General features: G+C 38.7%; 1 protein-coding gene across 2 annotated transcripts in view; it reads right to left on the bottom strand.

The window, feature by feature from the left end:
* Positions 1 to 998: 998 nt before the first annotated feature.
* LOC145977862 (uncharacterized) overlaps positions 999 to 20,571 on the bottom strand; it is a 347,706-nt gene continuing 328,133 nt past the window's right edge. For both annotated transcript variants that reach the window (XM_083110187.1, XM_083110186.1), the window contains 2 exons: positions 12,019 to 12,136; positions 999 to 2,027 (listed from right to left, as the gene is read on the bottom strand). In XM_083110187.1, coding sequence (XP_082966313.1) covers positions 1,209 to 2,027; positions 12,019 to 12,135 — 936 coding nt within the window. In that variant the 5' untranslated portion in view covers position 12,136 and the 3' untranslated portion in view covers positions 999 to 1,208. The remainder of the gene's footprint in view (positions 2,028 to 12,018; positions 12,137 to 20,571) is intronic.

Below are 20,571 nucleotides of genomic sequence, written 5' to 3'. Positions count from 1 at the left end.
AGGCACAACTTGCACTACATGCCATCATTTCACTAAGTAAAAAAGTCCAGCTTTGTCACATGTACTTATTTTTTTCCTATAGCTTTCACCACATCATGTTGCTTCATCAGAACATAAGACAAGATTTTAAAACATGGGAAGATAGGTTAAAAAGAAGTTAAAATAGTAAAAGGCAATGCAGTGCCCTGTCACTTCTTCCTACTCCTGCCAGTGACAGGGCACTACATTGCTTTTTACCACTTTAATCTTTTTTAACCTAACTTACCTACCCATGTTTGAAAATCTTGTCTTATCTCCTGATGAAGCAACATGATGTGGTGAAACTTAGAGGAAAAAAGTAAGTACATGCCAAAGCTGGACTTTCTAACCTACTTCTGAGTTTTTGTTAGTGACATCAGTGGGAGTGACGAAATTTTCAGATACGAAAATTACACGTCCTCACGTGTAGATATCCACTTTACATGCTCACTACAAACATAATTGACATTTGTTTTGAAAAGAACAAAGATGGCGAATGGAGGCTTTCCAGACTATTGCAGCAGAGCACGTGACACGGATGCTTGACACGAAAATTCACTTAAATCCTCTAGAAGGGATTCTAAACACATGTAACTCTCTAGAATTTGGAATATCACAGCTGTGTTTAGAAAGAACGGAAATTTTCGAAAACGTTGCCGAATTCCCAAAATACATCGCGGCCTTAAACCTGTATACCCCAAAGTAATTCATCATCTACGCCAAGAAAATGACGTATAATCTAAGTATATAAGAAAGTAACGTGAGTCACTATCTGCCTTGTCCAGTCTAAATCTGTGCAAGGCCAAACTTTCTTTATCATTTTCTGGTTTTTGGACACTACACATAAGCATACGTAACACAAAAGAGCAAACCGTAGATTTATAACTGTACAATCAATTTTTAATAATCATTTGGCTTTAAACACATTTACAAATTCAGTTACTCACAATCTTCTTAGCTTAGAGGAAAAAGAGTAAATCTGAAAATATATAATTTGCGTGTATGCAAATATATACATACATACATAACATGGTACACTGCGATAATGAAAGAATATTCAAGGAATTATAAGCTTAATAAAGCTACAATGAAACTGACTGTATCACTGTCGTACAATTCATGAGGAACATGTGATATTAAATAGGACATCGATCATAAATACGATAAATATGCACTTAAACTCTTCCACATCACGCATAGGATTGGTCTAGCGACACAGCCAGTTTATTTCCCTTGTCCACCCAGTTTCTAAGCCTTCCCCTTAGTTCTTCGAGCGATTTTGATTTGGCCTTGTTGATTCTCTTGTACTTCACGTCCTTAGGTTTGGTCACCGACCTGTGGTTGCTCATTACACGATTGTAGGTAACTTGGCTAATGTCCTCCTCGCCGTTCACCTGGTGGAGCCTTTCGTAGCTTCCATGCAGTTGACGCCGAGGGTCTGGAGGTTCAGTGTCTGTTTGCCTGAACGTTTCGTCGTCGGTCGAACACTCCACGTCACTCGTTTCCTCTGGAGGATTTCCTTCAGTGTCCTCCTCCACACTGTACACGGTTTCCAGCACCTCCGGGCGCCGGAGGAAACCGTTGTAGCGCTTCACGGAGCCGTACTTCGGTTCCTGCTCCGTGGGCCTGTAGCACTCCACCGCGTCGGACACGCTGCGCACTATCTTCACGTCGGAAGACCGGAACACCGGCATGATTACCTGCTCCAGACTCTCCTCCATGATGACCGCGCTGTCGCTGTCGTTGAGGGAGTCCGGATCCGTCTTGGTGCCAACAGAACTCTCCAGGAGGGAGACGTTCACGCTGGAGTCCAGTCCGGCGTCCGACAGCCGCCTCTGCAGCTGCTGGATGATTCTCTGCTGCTTGATGATCAGCACCTCCCTCTGCACCAGCTGGTCTTGGATGTCATTCTGCTTCCGATGTAGCCTGGCTTCGAACAGCAGCAGTTGCGACGACAGGACTTTCAACTGTTCGTTCCGCTCCTTGTTTGCTTGAGCCAACAGTTCGTCCTGCAAAAGAAGACGATGAGCATTAGTTTCCACTTAGGGGCAATTCCATTGTGACGGGTGTGACATTCAGACAAATTTACATTCATTTTAAAATTATTTTCTTCGCACCTTCAAATATGTAACTATCAATTCATGTAATTTCATTTTTCTTGATTAAAGTTATTTAATTTCAGAATATTTCTCCTCCATCTCAATTTCTTCTGAAACATGACTTTAAGACCTTCCTCAGTCTTTCAGAAAACTCTGTGAAATAAATGGGTTTACTGAAACAATTTCATTTTTTTCACAAACTAAACTTTACTCTACATTTAGATGCTTTTAGTATCTAAAAATATTACTACATACTTTCTTTATAAACATTTTTTGTCTGTGACGGTTCTGACATGTAGGACTATGGAACAATGAAAATTATCATAAATAGATTCTTCAGACTAAGGTTTGTATCAGAAATGAAGTAGGATACTTCAGAGCTTAAGATGTAGAAACAATAAACGAGACAATTAGAACGGAATTAGAATTACTTTAATTTCCATATGGTATAATACTGTATCATAATGAAACTAAACTTAGTGGAAACACTCCACATAAAATCCAATTTCTACTATAAAAAGTAATAGGTTTGAAACAATGTTATTTAAAAGCCTCGAAACTAAAGTTTGTATTAATAATTCCAAATTCTGCATAGTTTACCTTTCAATTTCATACATAATAATTGATATTTTCAATAAAAATGAATTGCTTGTACACTTTCACATGGAATGGCTCTTATAACCCTACATAAACATTTACAAACAAAATATTCCAGGCAATTACTACAATGGTTATTCAACGTTGACCGAAATACCGAAAAAACGTGAATAAGAAAGTGGTAATAGCTGGAGAACGATAACACTTCCAACGGATGTACCTTCATCCTTCGTGAATACTACACATTCGCCCTGATGTATTTCGCGCATGCGCAGTAGCGTCAACAGAAATGGCGACAAGTAATGTGGCTGTGGAGCAGTGACGTATGATCAAATTTCTTGTGAAGGAGAACATGAATGCAGCTGAAATTTTGAGAAGATTGCAAACACAGTATGGGGAAGAAACGATGTCACAGACAAGAGTGTACGAATGATGTCAACAGTTTGGCGAAGAAAGTTGCTGACAAATGAACCACATGGACTAGGATTTGTTCTTTTTCCTTTATTTTTTTGTGTGAAAGGATCATGATTAATTCCCAGTTTTACTTCACACTGATGAAGGGTGCCGTACGTAATGCAATTAGCAAGAAAAGGCCGAGGATGTATGAAAATGTCATTCTTCACCATGACAATGCATGCACGGCCCAACATGGTCAATTTGACAGCAACAACTCTCCGAAAGGGTTTTGCTCAATGTTCATACACTCCAGACTTAATCTTCAGTGAATATCAGATATGTTTGAGCAGCTTAAAGAGCATATGAGAGGGAGGAAATTGAAGACAGAGGAAGCAGTGACAAAATATGTCCTGCAGCGTCTACGACAGCAGTCAATTTCCTTCTACGCCAACGGACTCAGGGAAATGACACAATGATGGCAGCGGTATCTCGATGCTTAGGGGAATTCGTTTGAAAAACTCACATAGTTTGGTGCTTGTAGGACTTTCAATTTTTTTCCCCTAGAAACAAAAGTTTCGATCGACCTTGAACGGCTCTTGTACAATACAAAATCATTTTTTTCCGAACTTAACTTAAACGATGAGACGAAATTCAAAACGTATTACCCTTGCGGGCTGTTTAGCAAACTAAGAATGTATGAAATGCTCCAACTCTGCTGGAATAGAAAGCATGATTCTGAAACATAATCAGCGCTTTAAGTACAAAATGTTAGCTGAGCGGATGTTTAGTCGAGCCTTAGGGTTAGCTGGGAAAATGCTCCTATGGTTTGACATGGTGATAATGAAACAGCGGGAGGATGCTTTGCAAGAACTTTGCTAGCTAGGAAGATACCATCTCCCTGCAATAGGAACGGAGATGGAACACCTCAGAATAGTTGTCGGGAAAATGAGACGAAGCAGAGTTAAAAATACGAAAATTAGGGAACATCTTCAAGTGAAATCTGTCAAGGATATAGCAGAGACTAAAACAATAAGTTGATCTCGACATGGGAGAAGAAAGAAAACCAACGAAGGTGTTGGAAGCCAGGCGAGAAGGTAAGAGTGGAAGAGGAAGACCGAGAATAGAATGAGAACAATATCTGTCAGAGGATAATAACCAAAAGATGGACTTTATTTCCGGACGTTGAGATTGGCCCAACATAGAACATGTTTCACGACATTGACTACTAACCTACTTCCATTGAAGCTTAAAGAATGGCCTAAGATTATTCTAGACTAACGGCTTAAATCGAATGTAAAAAAGGGAAAATGCAATGTGGAGATGCGTTTATTGTGAAACCTCTGTGCAGAAATCAGAAACTGGTAAATCGACATTTCAAATTTTTGTGCAAATTGACCAATGAGGTTAGTTTATATTGAAATAAATTTGTATATGACAGGTCATTATGTACTTATACTAAATTTTACATATATATCTCTAATACTTTGTGTCTTATCAATATTTCCTACTTCAATTCGTTGCATTATTGATTCGAAAATAATAACACCTTTTTATCAAAAGGTTGTTAGTAAGATCTGATTGATTGAGTTGATGTTTTCAGTCCACTTTATGTACAGTAAGGCTAATCGAGACTAGACCTACAGTTTAAAGTGGAATCATAATCACTATGAGCCACCACCGGGAATCGAACCCGCGACCCCTTGATTACAAGGGGACGACGCAACCACTGCGTCATCAGGAGCCGCTGTTGTTTAGTAAGAACAATAATAAGGATGATGATGAAACTTAAACTCTTCCGAAAGCAAAAATAAGGATAGATCGTGTTCCGAACTCTCGAACTGAATCTCGTTCACACTTGCAAATTTGCATATTTGTAATGTGATTCGCAACCTTGTATTCAACCCATGACCAGTATGATCCTCTGTGGGTCTGTTCATCCATCTCATAGTATCACCATTTATCATCATCTCTGAAATTAGCCAAAAGTGGCAGGAAAGCGAAGTGAAATGAACTAAATCAATCAAACAAGAGTACATAAGAAAGTACTCACTAACTCTTGTACAACCATTGGCATGGAAAAGTAAGTTTATTTGACATAAGTTAATTTATAGTATGTATTTTTGGTTATTAACGCCATTATTTTACCCTTCTAGGTTAATTTTTCCAATTCCTTTAAAATGCTGAAGAGATATATATGATGACTCGCGTATGCTCGCATGCGTGACCTTCGGCCACGTTGTGGGTGCAATCATCTTATAGACGGGTTTCCTCAATGATCTTAACTACTGAAAATGTCTGCATGTTGTATTGGATGAAGAGGAACATGTGTATAAGTTAGCTAATTTGAAAAGTTTAGAAAATAACTTTATGTCTGTGCTCTAATATTGTACAAATATTCAACATATTATTGTCCATTTTCTTAATAATAAACTGGCAGCATTTACGTATTCTGTCATTTTCACATTTGTAAACGTAATTGAAAAATAATTGTTTTCCTCCATTCCCATCAAATTCCTACCTCTCCTCTGTTATAAATTCTAACGCTCATCTTTTGAAATTCGAAAAGTCTAGCATAATTCCCTAACAGTAGTTTTCGGGGTGAAAATAAACTTTCTTTAAGTTCCCTGGCAACGTCTGTTTCCAGGGACAACAACAGGCACGGCAAGCTCTAAGGAATTGCATGTCATTATGCCCCCTAAACATTTAGTTAAAACAAGCACGATGTAGATATTTTCGCATTGAGTATACCAGTATATACGTAATTGTATCTGGACTGAATCTTCTTCTTATGTAGATGTCAGCCTTGTTTCAGGCACCTTTTCAAAACCAGGAGTTCATTCATCTGTGTGCTATTGATTGTGAAAAATATAATGTAGCTAGACAATTAAAAATTGAAGGAAACAATGTGTGCTGCAAAAAATTTCCGTGGCAACGGTTGCTAAGGACGTGAAAAAAGGGCATTTTCACCCTTAAGGAAGGGCCGATTGAGCCATTTTTTAATTTTCTCTGCCTTTTGGGACGATTTCATGGGGGGTCGTAATCGGGCATTTTTCGCCTCCGGGGCTTCCTTCATGGAGAACATTTATGTCAGTGAGTCAGTGGGATTGGGGCTATATTAGACTCGCGTACTTTCGACGTGGCCTTTGGCCACGTCTTGTACGCTCGCATGCGTGACATTCGGCCACGTTGTAAAAGCAATCATCTTATAGATAGGGTTCTTCATAGATCTTAATGACTTTGAAAATGTCTGCATGTTGTATTGGATGATGGGAAACAAATGTATAAGTTTGAAAAGTTTAGAAAGTAACTTTATGTGTGTATGGGCTCTAATATGGTACAAATATTCAAAATATTTTTCTCTATTTTCTTCATAATGAACTGAGTAAATAATAACCGTTTCAAGATAAGTAGTTGGATGTTTTGCATTTCCGAATTAAATTGCGACACTAAATTGAAAATGTTATATTTACTTCTTTTGTCATTTTCACATTTTTTTAACGTAATTGGATAATAACTGTTTTCCGTCATTCCCCTCTTTTGCCTACCTTGCCTCTGTAATAAATTCTGATGCTCGCATTTTGAAATTCGAAGAGTTTAGCATAATTCCCTTACAGTAGTTTTCGGGGTGAAAATAAACATTCTTTAAGTTCCCTAGCAACGTCCGTTTCCATGGACAACAACAGGTACGGCAAGCTCTAAGGAATTGCATGTCATTATACCCCCTAAACATTGAGTTAAACAAGCACGATGTAGATATTTACGCATTGAGTATAACAATATATACGGAATTGTATCTGGGCTGAAACTCCTTATTATGTAGATGTCACCCTTGTTTCAGGCACCTTTTCAAAGCCAGGAGTTCATTCATCTGTGTGCTATTGATCTGTGAGAAATATAATGTATCTGGACAATTAAGAATTGAAGGAAACAATGTGTGCAAAAGAAATGCCCGTGGCAACGGTTGCTAGGGACGTGGAAAAAGGGCATTTTCACCCTTCAGGAAGGGCCGATTGAGCGATTTTTGAATTTTCTTGGACTTTTGGGACGATTTCATGGGGGGTCGTAATCGGGCGTTTTTCGCCTCCGGGGCTTCCTTCATGGAGAACATTTGTGTCAGTGAGTGAGTCAGTGGTGGGATTGGGGCTTTATATATATTGGACTCGCGTACTTTCGACGTGGCCTTTGGCCACGTCTTGTACGCTCGAATGCGTGACCTTCGGCCACGTTGTGGGCGTAATCATGTTATAGATGGGGTAAAATGTCTGCATGTTTTATTGGATGAAGCCAAACAAGTGTATAAGTTCGTTAATTTGAAAACTTTAGAAAGTAACGTTATGTCTGTATGGGCTCTAATAAGGTACAAATATTCAAAATATTATTGTCTATTTTCCTAATAATAAACTGAGTAAGTAATAACCGTTTCAAGATAATTAGTTGGATGTTTTGCATAAACGAATTCAATAACGACACTAAATTGGAAATGCAATATTTACGTCTTTTGTCATTTTCACATTTTTAAACTTAATTGGATAATAATTGCTTTCTGTCATTCTCCTCAAATTCCTACCTTGTCTCTGTAATAAATTCTGACGCTCGTATTTTGAAATTCGAAAAGTCTAGCATAATTCCCTTACAGTAGTTCTCGGGGTGAAAATAAACTTTCTGTAAGTACCCTAGCAACGTCCGTTTCCATGGTGAACAACAAGCACGGCAAACTCTCTAAATAATTGTTTGTTATTATACCTCTAAACATTTAATTAAAACAACCACGATGTAAATATGTTCGCATTGAGTTTACCAATATATACGTTTCGCTTATTTGGAAAGTTTTGAACGTAACTCTGTGTGTGTGTACGGGCTCTAATATGGTACAAATATACAAAATATTCAAAATTGTCTATTTTCTTAATAATAAAGTGAGTAAGCAAGTTTCAAGATAGTTAGTTAGATTTCTTGTATAAACGAATTCAAGAGCGACATTAAATTGAGAAAACAATATTTACGTCTTTTGCCATTTTCACATTTGTAAACGTAATAGAAAAATAATTGTTTTCCGTCATTCCCATCAAATTCCTACCTCTCCTCTGTAATAAATTCTGATGCTCATGTTTTGAAATACGAAAAGTCTAGCATAATTCCCTTACAGTACTTTTCTGGGTGAAATTAAACGTTCTATAAGTTCCCTAGCAACGTCCGTTTCCATGGACAACAAGCACGGCAAACTCTCTAAATAATTGTTTGTTATTATACCTCTAAACATTTAGTTAAAATAACCACGATGTAGATAATATTTTCGCATTGAGTTTACCAATATATACGTAAGTAATTGATTCGCGCACTTTCGACGTGGCCTCTGGCCACGTCTCGTGCGCTCGCCGACGTGGTTCGCTTATTTGGAAAGTTTTGAACGTAAATGTATGTGTGTATGCGCTGTAATATGTACAAATAATCAAAATATTATTGGTTTCTTTGTTAATAATAAGCTGGGTAAGTAATAACAGTTTCAGGATAGTTAGTTAGATGTTTTATGTAAACGAAAGTAACATTTTACTTCTGTAGTGAGTTTTACATTTTTAAACATAATTGAAATAAAGAAATGTTTTCCTTCATTCTTCGCAAATTTCTATCTCTCCTCTGCAATGAATTCTGATGCTCACATTTTAAAATTCGAAAACTCTAATACTGTGCACAAAGTGGACCTAAAACACCAAATCAATCAATCAATCAATCGAAAACTCTAGCATAATTCCCTTACAGTAGCATTCGGGGTGAAAATAAACTTTCTTTAAGTTCCCTAGCAACGTCCGTTTCCATGGTGAACAACAAGCACGCCAAACTCTAAGGAATTGCGTGTCATTATACCCCCTAAACATTTAGTTGAAACAAGCACGATGCAGATATTTACGCATTGAGTATAACAATATATACGTAATTGTATCTGGGCTGAAACTCCTTATTATGTAGATGTCACCCTTGTTTCAGGCACCTTTTCAAAACCAGGAGTTGATTCATCTGTGTGTTACTTATCTGTGAGAAATATAATGTAGCTGGACAATTAAGAATTGAAGGAAACAATGTGTGCAAAAGAAATGCCCGTGGCAACGGTTGCTAAGGACGTGAGAAAAGGGCATTTTCACCCTTAAGGAAGGGCCGATTGAGCGATTTTTGAATTTTCTCGGCCTTTTGGGACGATTTCATGGGGGGTCGTAATCGGGCGTTTTTCGCCTCCGGGGCTTCCTTCATGGAGAACATTTATGTCAGTGAGTGAGTGAGTGAGTGGTGGGATTGGGGCTATATATATATTGGATAACTAACAATAATGCACAGACGTCTGCCTACTCCTTTGAATCAGCAATCCAACGTGTTTATATTTTACCGACGTCTTGATTATCTGCGGTTTTCTTGGCAAACAAGAAATCGTCAGCTGTCGCAATGTGTTGTAAAAAAGGTAAAGTGCTCCCATGTGCTTAGCAACACGCCATGAAGGCGTATAGGGGGTAACGCCCCACACTTTCTTGATCCGGTCGTGAGTGGGGGGTGATGTGATCAGCATGTGTTGTAACACCGGTAATTATGCACTTGTTCTTGTCTGTCAACAATCGAAGCATTTGAAGCCTGGGAAGTCAACCTTCTTCAAGCAAGCGTAAAGACTAATGAAATCAGAATGTATTGAGCAATATACAGTAAAATCTCGTTAATCCGTACTAATGGGAGAATACGTTGACCGGTTTAACGAAAGTCCGGATTAACTGAAATAACTTAAAAGAACAGTAGAAAGTGCATTGAAACTCCGTTTATAGCAACAAAACACGTTTATTATGGTGTATTTAAAGGCCATAGGCGTAAATACACTATACAGTACAGTACAAAGTCTCCGGTAAAGAGAATTTCATCAGTGGTTGACTGCCCTTTCCTTGGGAAGTTCTCTTGTTGACTTCTAGCCACATTTTAAACCTTGCATTCTGCCTTTTTCTTCTTCTTTTTTTTTTTTGGCCTTTTGCCTGTCCGGATTAAGCAAAGTCCGGCTTATCGGAGTCCGGATTAACGAGGTTTTACTGTATAAAGTAGTTACCATCCTTGTACTGATTGAATTTTGAATTGCTGATTTATTGTTAGTTATGTTAAAAATGGTTTTATCAATTACTATACAGGCAACACCTTAAGATTTGATATACACAGGACATGTACTATGTAGACATTTTAACGAAAAATCGGTTGAAGTCAAGGATGGCTAGGTGGCTCAGTTGGTAGAGCCCTGATTCGGGTTCTGGTAGAGCCTGCAATTTCCGCCTAAAATGTCTACATATTCAACATCTTCTTGCTTTCTCTTCTCGACATTCATAAAATTTTCGGCTGTCTCTTTATGGTAGTTAAGTGTTTGAATTTGTTTCGAACCCAGTAGGCTTAAACAAAAGTATTTTTTTATACCATGAAATTCTCTGACTGCATATACGAAATTTAGTTCTGGCAAAACTAAATCATCACTCAAAACTTTGCTTTTCAGTTGATCTATGCAGTTTATTTCTGTTTTAATAAACTACTACAATATCTGGTACTGCTGAAATATTCACTTAGAGAGAGACCTTTGATCTCTTCGGCCCTCGAACCTAACTAGCACTACACTGAGGCCTCGGAAGTTCTGCTGTCGTCAATGTCTTCATTTTCGAATCACTATATCTTATAAAGCAACCAGAGGACGCTGACTGATCTGATCACCAATCGACTGTATGAATTGTCACACTTACCTCTGAAATCTCATTAACCGATTCTTTGTGCAGATCAACCGAAAAATTGAATCCACGTATTTATATTATCATTATATTCTAGAACGTTTCGCAGATAAAACGATTCGTTAATATTGCCAGTAGTTGACTCCTTCTCTCATTCAAGAACGTACCTTCTCCCGCCTTCCAGAGATAAGAAATTACAACGAATCGCTCTACGTGTGGCGCTACCTTTGTTGTGCAGTTTCCAAATGCTGACAAGTTTCTACATAGTGGTCAAGTGCGCCGAAAGCGCAAGAAAAGTGTACGTGCAATATTATCAACAACAGGGTTATAGAACATTCTCCTTTCTTGCCTCGATAATTGTCTATCTCCTTAAATCATCGTCACATTATTCAAAAAGCCAAGAACCTGATTTTATCTAGCGTAAAATAAAAAAAATCCTGGAGGGGGGGGGGGGGCTCGAGCCACCTCAACCACAGCTTGGATACGTGCTATTAACAATAACAGGGTTATAGAACATTCTCCATCTTGTCTCGATAATTATTTCTCCCAAATTATCATCACATTATTCAAGAAGCCAAAATCCTAATTTTATCTAGTGTAAACAGAAAAAATCCTGAAGGGGGGCTCGAGCCTCCTGATTCCTGATTTCCAGAAAAATTTCCTGAGGGAGGGGGGGAGCTCGAGCCATTAACAATAACAGGGGTATAAAACATGCTCCGTCTTGCCTCGATAATTATTTCTCTCTTTACATTATTTTCACATTATTTAAGAAGCCAAAAACCTAATTTTATCTAACGTAAACTGAAAAATTTCCTGGGGAGAGGGTCGAACCTCCCGTGTACCATCTTGGATACGTGCTATTGTCAATAACAGGGTTACGGAACATTCTCCGTCTTGCATCGATAATTATTTCTCTCCTTAAATTATTGTCACATTATTTTATTTCACAATGCAAGAAATCAAAAACCTCATTTTATCTAGAGTAAACCTAAAACTTTCGGGGGGGCTCGAGCCCCCTAAGCCCCCCCTCTGGATACGTGCCTGAGTTGGACCAAGTGGCTGGGTCAACTTTTGCAGGACGAGTACAGAGAGAGGGGAACTGTGGTTCATGGAGCTGCAATGGAATGTACCGCATATCGATTCAGAGCAAGAACAAAAAGACGACCATCGGACATTACCTGATTCTTGACACGGCGCCTCCAGGAGAGCATCTGGTGCGCCTGCGCTCTGTGGCGCTCGCGCAGCTCCTTGATGACGCGCCTCGCCTCGTCCAGCGTTGCCACGCACTCCTCCATGCTGGAAAGTAAGAAAAAGTTTTAGTTTCACCGACACGATCATTCAAACTAAAAGTTACGAGTGTTTGTAAATATATGCTTACAGGCCGAAATCAAGTGTTAGGTAATATTAAAACATATTCAAAATCTAATTATTGATAACAACTCGTTTGGACCAGTTTCCAAATTCCAATACTTAGGAGTAATATTAACAAGTGAAAATTATATTAAAGAAGAAATAAAAACTAGGCTTAATTAAGGAAATGCATGTTACTTCTCTCTTCATAAACTATTGTCTTCTCGTTTAATATCTAAGAAACTAAAAGTTAAAATATACAAGACAGTAATTTTGCCTGTAGTATTATATGGGTGTGAAACTTCGTCCCTTACATTGAAAGAGGAACATAAATTGAGAGTATTTGAAAATAAGATCCTTAGGAAACTCTTTGGACCTAAAAGGGATGAGGAGACAGGTGAGTGGAGAAGGTTACACAATTTGTATTCATGTCCAGATATTATTAGAATAATAAAATCAAGAAGACTTCTTGGTGGGCAAGGCATGTGGCACGAATGGGGGAGGAAAGAGGTGTTTACAGGATTCTTGTTGGGAAACCTGATGGTAAGAGACCTGTAGGAAGGCCAAGACGAAGATGGAGGGACAATGTTCAGATAGACCTAAAGGAAATCGATAGAGATGGAAAAGAGTATATAGATCTTGCTCAAGATAGAGACAGATGGAAGGCATGTGTTTAAGAAGGCTAGAGAGTTAATTAGTTAGTTTGTTTATCACGTGAATTTACAAAATAAACTAACTGACACTTACTTGACTAAAAACGTAACTCACTTACTCGAAAATGTAATTGCCGATCTCAATTGGTGGCGCACGCAGAGGGGGGCTGATGGGGCTACAGACTTGTTAGGAATTTTTTAGGAAATCTGCATTTTCAAATACAAGCAAAGAAGAACTCAGACTGGTGGAGTGGTTATCACAGGGCACTGCGACGCCAGGGGTCGGGTTCGAATCACAGCCTGGGTATGGGTGTATATTGTGAGTGTTCCTTCATCAATTTCACCGTATCATCACTCACCCTAATAGCCAAAAGTGACAGAAAAGTGACACTAAGTAACAAAAATCAAATCAAATCTAAAATATAATAAGGATTCATGTTGGGAAACCTGATGGTAACAGACCTGTAGTTAGGCCAAGACGAAGGTGGAGGGATAACATTGAGATGGGGGCCTCCCGGGTGGAGCAGTGGTAGCGTCGTCGCCTTGTAATCAAGGAGTCCCGGGTTCGATACTCGGTGGAGGCACAAGTTATTCGGATCCCATTTTAAACTGTAGGCCCAGTCCCGATTAGCCTTACTGTGCATAAAGTGGACTTTAAACACCAAATCAATCAATCAAACATTGAGATGGACCTAAAGGAAATCGGTTAAGGATGGAAAAGATTGGATTGATCTTGCCCAGGATAGGGACAGATGGAAGGCTTGTGTTGCTGCAGCCATAAACCTTCGTGTTTAAGAAGGCTACAGAGTTAGTTTAGTTAGTTAGTTACTTTCTTCTACGCCTAATACATCTAATATATTTTATGCCTGAATTGTAGCAGCCTCTTGTTATCCCACCCATCTGCAGCAAATCACATGTCCACCACCAGAAACTATTCACTGAAGACGAGAAAAGGAGTTGCTCTCTCGGAGCGTACGTAATGCTACAATGTAGAACTCGGGGTGGGAGAATTTATAAAATTTGGACCCCTAGGCTATCCTTTTGCCCTGCTGATATCATTATTATTATTATTATTATTATTATTATTAACAGCTTTTTGTCATGTTACTTCCACTAATTGCATGGTCTACAATAATAACACACGTAAACTTTAAACACATATAGACACTGCTGATAAAACATTACTTATTAAACTTAGTTTTAGTTTAAAAGCATCACTTTCAATATGCATTCCGCTACACAACACTAATACCGGACACACACTAGAGGAAAAGAAACCGGCATACATTACGGTAGCCACACTGGCCTCGAACTGAGGAACAAGGATGTTGATTTCAACTGTTGGCAGTCAAAATGTTTACATTCGTTTCTTCGAGGAACAATTGTTTACATTCGAGCACTGTTACGTGACCTAGTTCGCTACATCGCGAAGATGAAGATGAGTTATGATATGATGAAATAGATGAAAGGGCACTCACAAAGAACACCCATGCCCAGGATGGGATTCGAACCCGGGACCCCTGGTGTGGTAGCGTCCTGTGTTAACCACTCCGCATTGAGGTCGGCGAATGGTAGATGGAAACGAGAGAATTCATGAGGACCTGTGTGTGTGTATTTGCAGATATTGCCTATTTCGTTTTCTTATTCAGAATTTTTTTTTAATTCCCTCGTCCCCGCTCCTCAGGGCAAGTGATGGAAATATCATGAAAGGTAACGAGTGACAGGGATTTGGGAAGCACATCTTTGTTTGTTGTGGAATATAAGGAAAGGGGTTATGCCCAGCGGGGTGTGACTTGAATGACGTGAGCTGTGGTCTTCGTCAGGTCGGCGATGCGAGTGACATCTATTTTACACATGGTGTACATCAAATGGACTAAAGATAAACCCTGAAAAATCACTTTATATGCTAATTGGAACGAAACAATCGCAAAAAAATTCTATTGTTGAGCCAATTGAACTTGAAATTAATAATGAAAGCATTCCATGTAAAAATTCAGCAAAAAATCTTGGCTTGATTGTTAACAATACGTTGGACTGGACGGACCACATCAATGCACAATGTAAAAAAGCATATTTTATTCTGAGAAACCTCTACCGTTTCCAAGATCCACTACCTGCAGAATGTAAACTTAGACTAGTTCAATCTTTAACTTTTCCACTATTTGATTATTGTGACACTGTGTATGGGTCCAAACTTGCGAAAAAACTCAGCAGAAAAATTCAAATCGCACAAAATGCATGCATCAGATGTACTTTTGGCCTGGATAAACGCGATCACATCGTTCCCATCTCAAACAGATATAATATTTTAACAATGGCCAACAGGAGGCTACTGCACTATCTATCTTTCATTCATGATCTGCAAACTGAAAGTAAACCCGCGTACTTATTTGAAAAATTATGTAATCGCAACACAATTCACAGACACGGGACACGTCGTCACAACGAACTTGACATTCCTCACCATTCGACTACGCTATATACCTCATTCTTTTCTATATGTTGTATACTTAGACTTTTCCAAAGCCTTTGACTCTATCTCTCACACGCAACTCATCCACAAATTATCGAATAGATTCAATATTCACGGAGCTCTTCTTAAACTACTTTCATCTTACTTGCACAATAGAAAGCAAAAGGTTATCGTATCTGGTTGCTCTTCGTCGTGGCTCCCTGTAGTTTCCGGTGTGCCCCAAGGAAGTTCGCTGGGGCCCCTGTGTTTCTCTCTCTTCATGGATGACATTCACGAATATATTTCTTCCGAATGTTCAGTATTATTGTATGCTGATGACTGCAAATTATTCCGAAACATTACCTCACCTCAGGACACATGCTACATCCAAGACAATCTCAAACACATTGAACGCTGGTGTCAAGACTGGAATCTCAAATTAAATCCGGATAAATCTGTTGTCATGAGGTTTACCCTAAAATCCAATAACACAGTGCCATCCTACAAGTTATGCAACCAGGTTATTCCGTTCGTACGACAGCACAAGGATCTTGGTGTCATTTTTGATAGCAAACTGACTTTCAACCATCACATAGACTACATAACTTCGAAAGCGATGAAAACACTTGGACTAATTTACAGATTTACAGACATAACTCACGTTTCTGCCCTCAAAACCTACTTTACAATGTGTGTTGTTCCTATTCTTGAATATGGCTCCTGTATTTGGTCAATGGCATGTGAAAGCAATTTAAAGAAAACAAACAAAGTAGTAAGTTTCTTCGTCAGAATAGTCAAACACAGATGCCCAGCCCTTGCAAACTTCTCCAAACAAGAAATTCTATCCACTCTACAAATTCATGACCTTTCTCTTCGCCGTCAACTCTCAGATTTAACACTACTCTTCAGAATCATCAATGGACAACTTTTCACCAGCGAACTCTTGCCACTTCTTAATATCAGAATCCCACGTCCCAACAGTAAATGCAACAACTTCTTTTACATTAAATCTTCAAGGCTATCCTTAGAACAAAGATCACTTCTCTACAGGCTACAAACCATTTACAACTCATTAAAAGACGCTCCGGGCTTCCATTTATCAAAGCAGACTTACAGAACGGCGTGCATAAAGCAGCTGAAGTATAAATAATATTATTCTTGATCTAGTTGTTATTATTCTTGTTATATATGTATATGTGTGTGTATGTGTCCATCTTATTATTTTGTTTATTTCTTTTCCGGTTGATATCCTGATGTAAAATGGATTTTTCTGTATTCAGGACTTTTCAAATAAATAAATAAATAAATAAATAAATAAATATCTGCCCCGAAAGCATGCAATGCACTACCAATAAATGTTAAATCCATAAAACTCCACACTACGCTTTTATGTTTCTTCTTGTTGCGACTTGCGATTATGTGTAATTCAAGGGTGAGAGTAGGAATTGGAGAAACCCACCAAATTACAAAGAAAAACTATGCTCTATCTGATAACCTAATATTAACGCACGTTTTCTTCGTATTAATCACGTATTTTCCCCTCGTATTTCCGTCCTTTTTGTTTTGGGTTACTATGACGAACTGTCATAAGTTATTCTGGAAACTTAAGTTTCGTGTGTGTTTTGCTGGGGTAAAATAGCCCAACTCAGGTCCAAAGACGATGAACTCGTCTAGTGCAGAGAATTCACGATAGGTGGAATGCCTATGCAATATGAAAACTTTGTTGCTTTAATAGTTACGCGAAGAATCGCTAGATGGCTCTGACCGTTGTGCGCATTTGAATTGTAAATTCCTTTGTTTGAGATCCGATTTTCTCGCGGTTTCCTTATGCACAAGGACATTTTGATGTGTCGGTCACTGCACGCATGGGCAATTCGCAGTTATGGCGCAAAATAATAAAATATACAGCGTTTTGATCTAGATGCCTTTGGTTAATTATCAGCAAAAAGTTTATCTTATTGAGCATTACACTAGGTTCTTTAACGCATATACATATCTGTTAACGTGTGGTATTTAAATCATGAAAAATTGTTGTTTGGTAAAGACAAATGTGCTCTGCAAAAATGACGAATAGTGATCGAGAAGGGTGTGCAGTGGTGGAGAAGGACTTCCGGAAAATGGAAACATGGAGTGAACAGAGTAATGTCACTACAGTGGAGGAAATCAGAATTGTTTCCGTGCTTTAGGGAGGAATCTTACATCTGCAGTTAGGACAAAACGGCAGATAATAGCTTGAAGTGAAAGCACATCGCAAAAATAAGTGTTGGAAAGGAATGGAGCTCTCGGGGAGAGAGAGGTAAGAGTGGACTCGTGCGTGCTGGATTCGTCGTTCCCGACACACCAGGTGAGGAAATTAATTATCTTAAGTGACTTTGAGAGGAAGAAAATTCTCGAAGATCGTGTTTACAACGTTTAAGCAAAGTTGTTTATGAGATAGCTATCTCGCGTGTGTTGAATTTTACGGGAAACGGTACTAGTACACGTCACAGACCATGCGTTATTTACAAAATGGCCATCGACGCCATGTCTGAAAAGGGCTCTGTGCACACGTAAAACGATTTATTTTCGTGCAAGAAACGCATAGCACTAGTCAAAATAAACGAGGAGCATGTTCCAAAATTGGTTCAATGTCAAAATAGGAAGTAATTAAGACTTTTGTAATTCCTTATATGGCATTAAAGGTGCATGCTAAATGACTTTGATGGGTAAATTTTCGTTCACGTATCGACAGTTTTTATTTTACGTCTCTTAACTTAATAAGGACAGATTGTTGATGCTTTCATACGCAGGAAATATGTGTTAAATTGAATACAATAAATAAGTTTACTGTTTCTGGTGTTCATATTTACGTGCTAAAACATTTTCTTCCATTTGTATTTGGTGTTTGTGAAAATGTTTAAATGATTAATTCTTCTCTTTCAGAAGGGGGGAATTTCGCATGTGTAAATTGGGTTAATGCTGTTGCTATGGAAAGGGGTTATTGTTAGTTGTAAATTATTTGAAATCCTATTTGAAAATCTGAAGGTATAAAATTTTAATCTCCAGCGATCTGCACGCGTCACCAGCGTTACCAGGCAAAGTTTATCAAAACAAATAATTCGAACTAATGACATATTCAACGTTTCAGGATCGTTGAGACTCAGTTATTGAGTCGTAGTTGTCTGATCTAAATTAATAAATTGAACGAATGTCATGTAGCTCGTCGCAAGATTATGAGACTTAAGTGCAGAGGGGCTGCGTTATTGAATTTTTTGTTGGGTTTCAAGTAGGTTAATCTTTAGTTGGTTAATTGCTGTTGTTAAAGCTAATATTAATAATGGCAACTGAGCAGGAACCGGTTACATTAGATTCCTTGTTCGCCTTTATTAAACAGAGTGAGGAAAGGAACAAGGAATGCACTGAGTCACTCAAATCAGAACTCAGAGACAGCAATCAGTTGCTCAAATCAGAACTTAATGAAAGCAATCAGTTGCTCAAATCAGAACTCAATCAAAGCAATCAGTTGCTCAAAACAGAACTTGCAGCTCATACTAGTAAGGTAGTGGGTAAACTGCAGTCTGATCTAGAGGACACCATTAAATGCATATTAGAGCTGCAGCAAGATGTTATTAAAACAAGTGAGGGTCTGCACGATCTCACGTTTTCAGTATCACAATACAGGGCTGAGTTGGTAGAAAAAAGGCATGAGTCTTTGACGAAGGAGTTTGATTTGTCAGGGAGTAAAGTTGAACTGATGAATGGTGTTGTAACTTCTTCTGCGGTCACCAATTGCATGTGTACTTCACATTCGGTCGAACATGACCACTGCACAGGCACTCTGACTTCCTGGTCGGAAAGTTATGCACAGAGTACCAGCGAACTGAACCGAAACAGAACGTTAGAGCAAAAACACCACAAGGGTAATAAAGGAAAATATTTGATAAGCGAGGAGTGGTCTTTTGGGGTGTCGGGTAACAGAGACGAGTCTTTCCCTGTCGGCTTCTGCACAAAAGATGCATCTTTCCCAAAACCGAGCTTGCAAATTCCTTTACTGGGTGTTGGTTGTAAACAAAGTGGTTCTCTAGGTTCATCTTCGTTGAGTAAGCGTGTCCACACGGTGCAAGTTGATACAGGGTGTCCGGAAAGTAAGGTGGATTCTCAGTGTCTACACTCAAATTCAGTATCATCTCAGAACAAATCTATCCTGTCTGTTGTGTCTGTTGGGGAAAATAGTATTGACTTACCTTTAGTGTCGATAGTTCAAGATCATTCGGTACACAACGTAGTCATACCAGTAGTTGGTTATCCATTGCAGACTGGTGTGAGGAATTCAGTAATCGAACCCAGAAGTTGCATTAGGTGTGGTCCTATGCGTGTTCTTATGCCCAAAAGAATTGCCAGTATGGCATGTGTCGTTTCTTTCATGAAATTAGGCACTGGTTATTCAGTCAGATATGGGAGGCGCATCAGAGTTAAAATGAAGTCACCTACTGACTCACTTCCCAAGAAAACTTTGGTAGTAAGTCGAACTGTTGCTGGAGGAAGAGTGTCCCTCCATCCAAGCCATATTAGGAAGAGAAGAACAAAAAGGTCTCCTCGGAAAGGTACCAGCACAAAAGTTTTGGGGGAAATTTTGAGTATTTGTCTTCTCTTGGCTTTGTCTCTTTGGTACAGGGTTAGAATGATCTGGCATCGCACTCATGTCAGAAGAAAATGGCATGGGATGCATATGGTTGAGTATGATTGCTCAAAGATGAAGCCTGTTGAGATCATCGGCGCGATCATCACTCTTTAATCATTGATAGTAACTTCGCTTTGTAAAAAATGTAAATATTAAAGATAATATATTTAGTTTGACGGATTTAATAACGTATGTATCTTTGGGAAGTTTAAAATAAATTTGAATTTAATTATCATTTGAATACTAACTTTTGTTTATTTTCAAACGTCAGTTCAGTTGGGGCTAGTGTCAAGTTTATAGCTCAGAAAAGATATCTGATGGACAGTCTGGTGCGGGAAATTTAAAATGGGAGCATTTAACAAGTCAAGCAGCCTCACTATCATTTTGGAGCCAACAGCTTTTAAGTGGGCAGTATCGTTTTGAATTTGTTGTTACATGTGCTTGCAAGTTTCATTGTAAAATTTTGTGCGAATTTCTCGGGTAGAATCGTGTTGATTGGCGTTCTAAAGAAACACAAGGGAACATCAGGGACACTAGATGTTGTATTTGTTCGTCCTTGGGAAAATACGTCTCCACACATAGAAAATGTGAGAATGATAGGGTGTCGAGGGGACAT

This window comes from Lepisma saccharinum, chromosome 23 (genome assembly GCF_977018435.1).
Source record: "Lepisma saccharinum chromosome 23, izLepSacc3.1, whole genome shotgun sequence".
In the NCBI taxonomy this organism is placed as follows: Eukaryota; Metazoa; Arthropoda; class Insecta; order Zygentoma; family Lepismatidae; genus Lepisma; species Lepisma saccharinum.
This window is presented reverse-complemented; position numbering and strand designations above follow the sequence as displayed.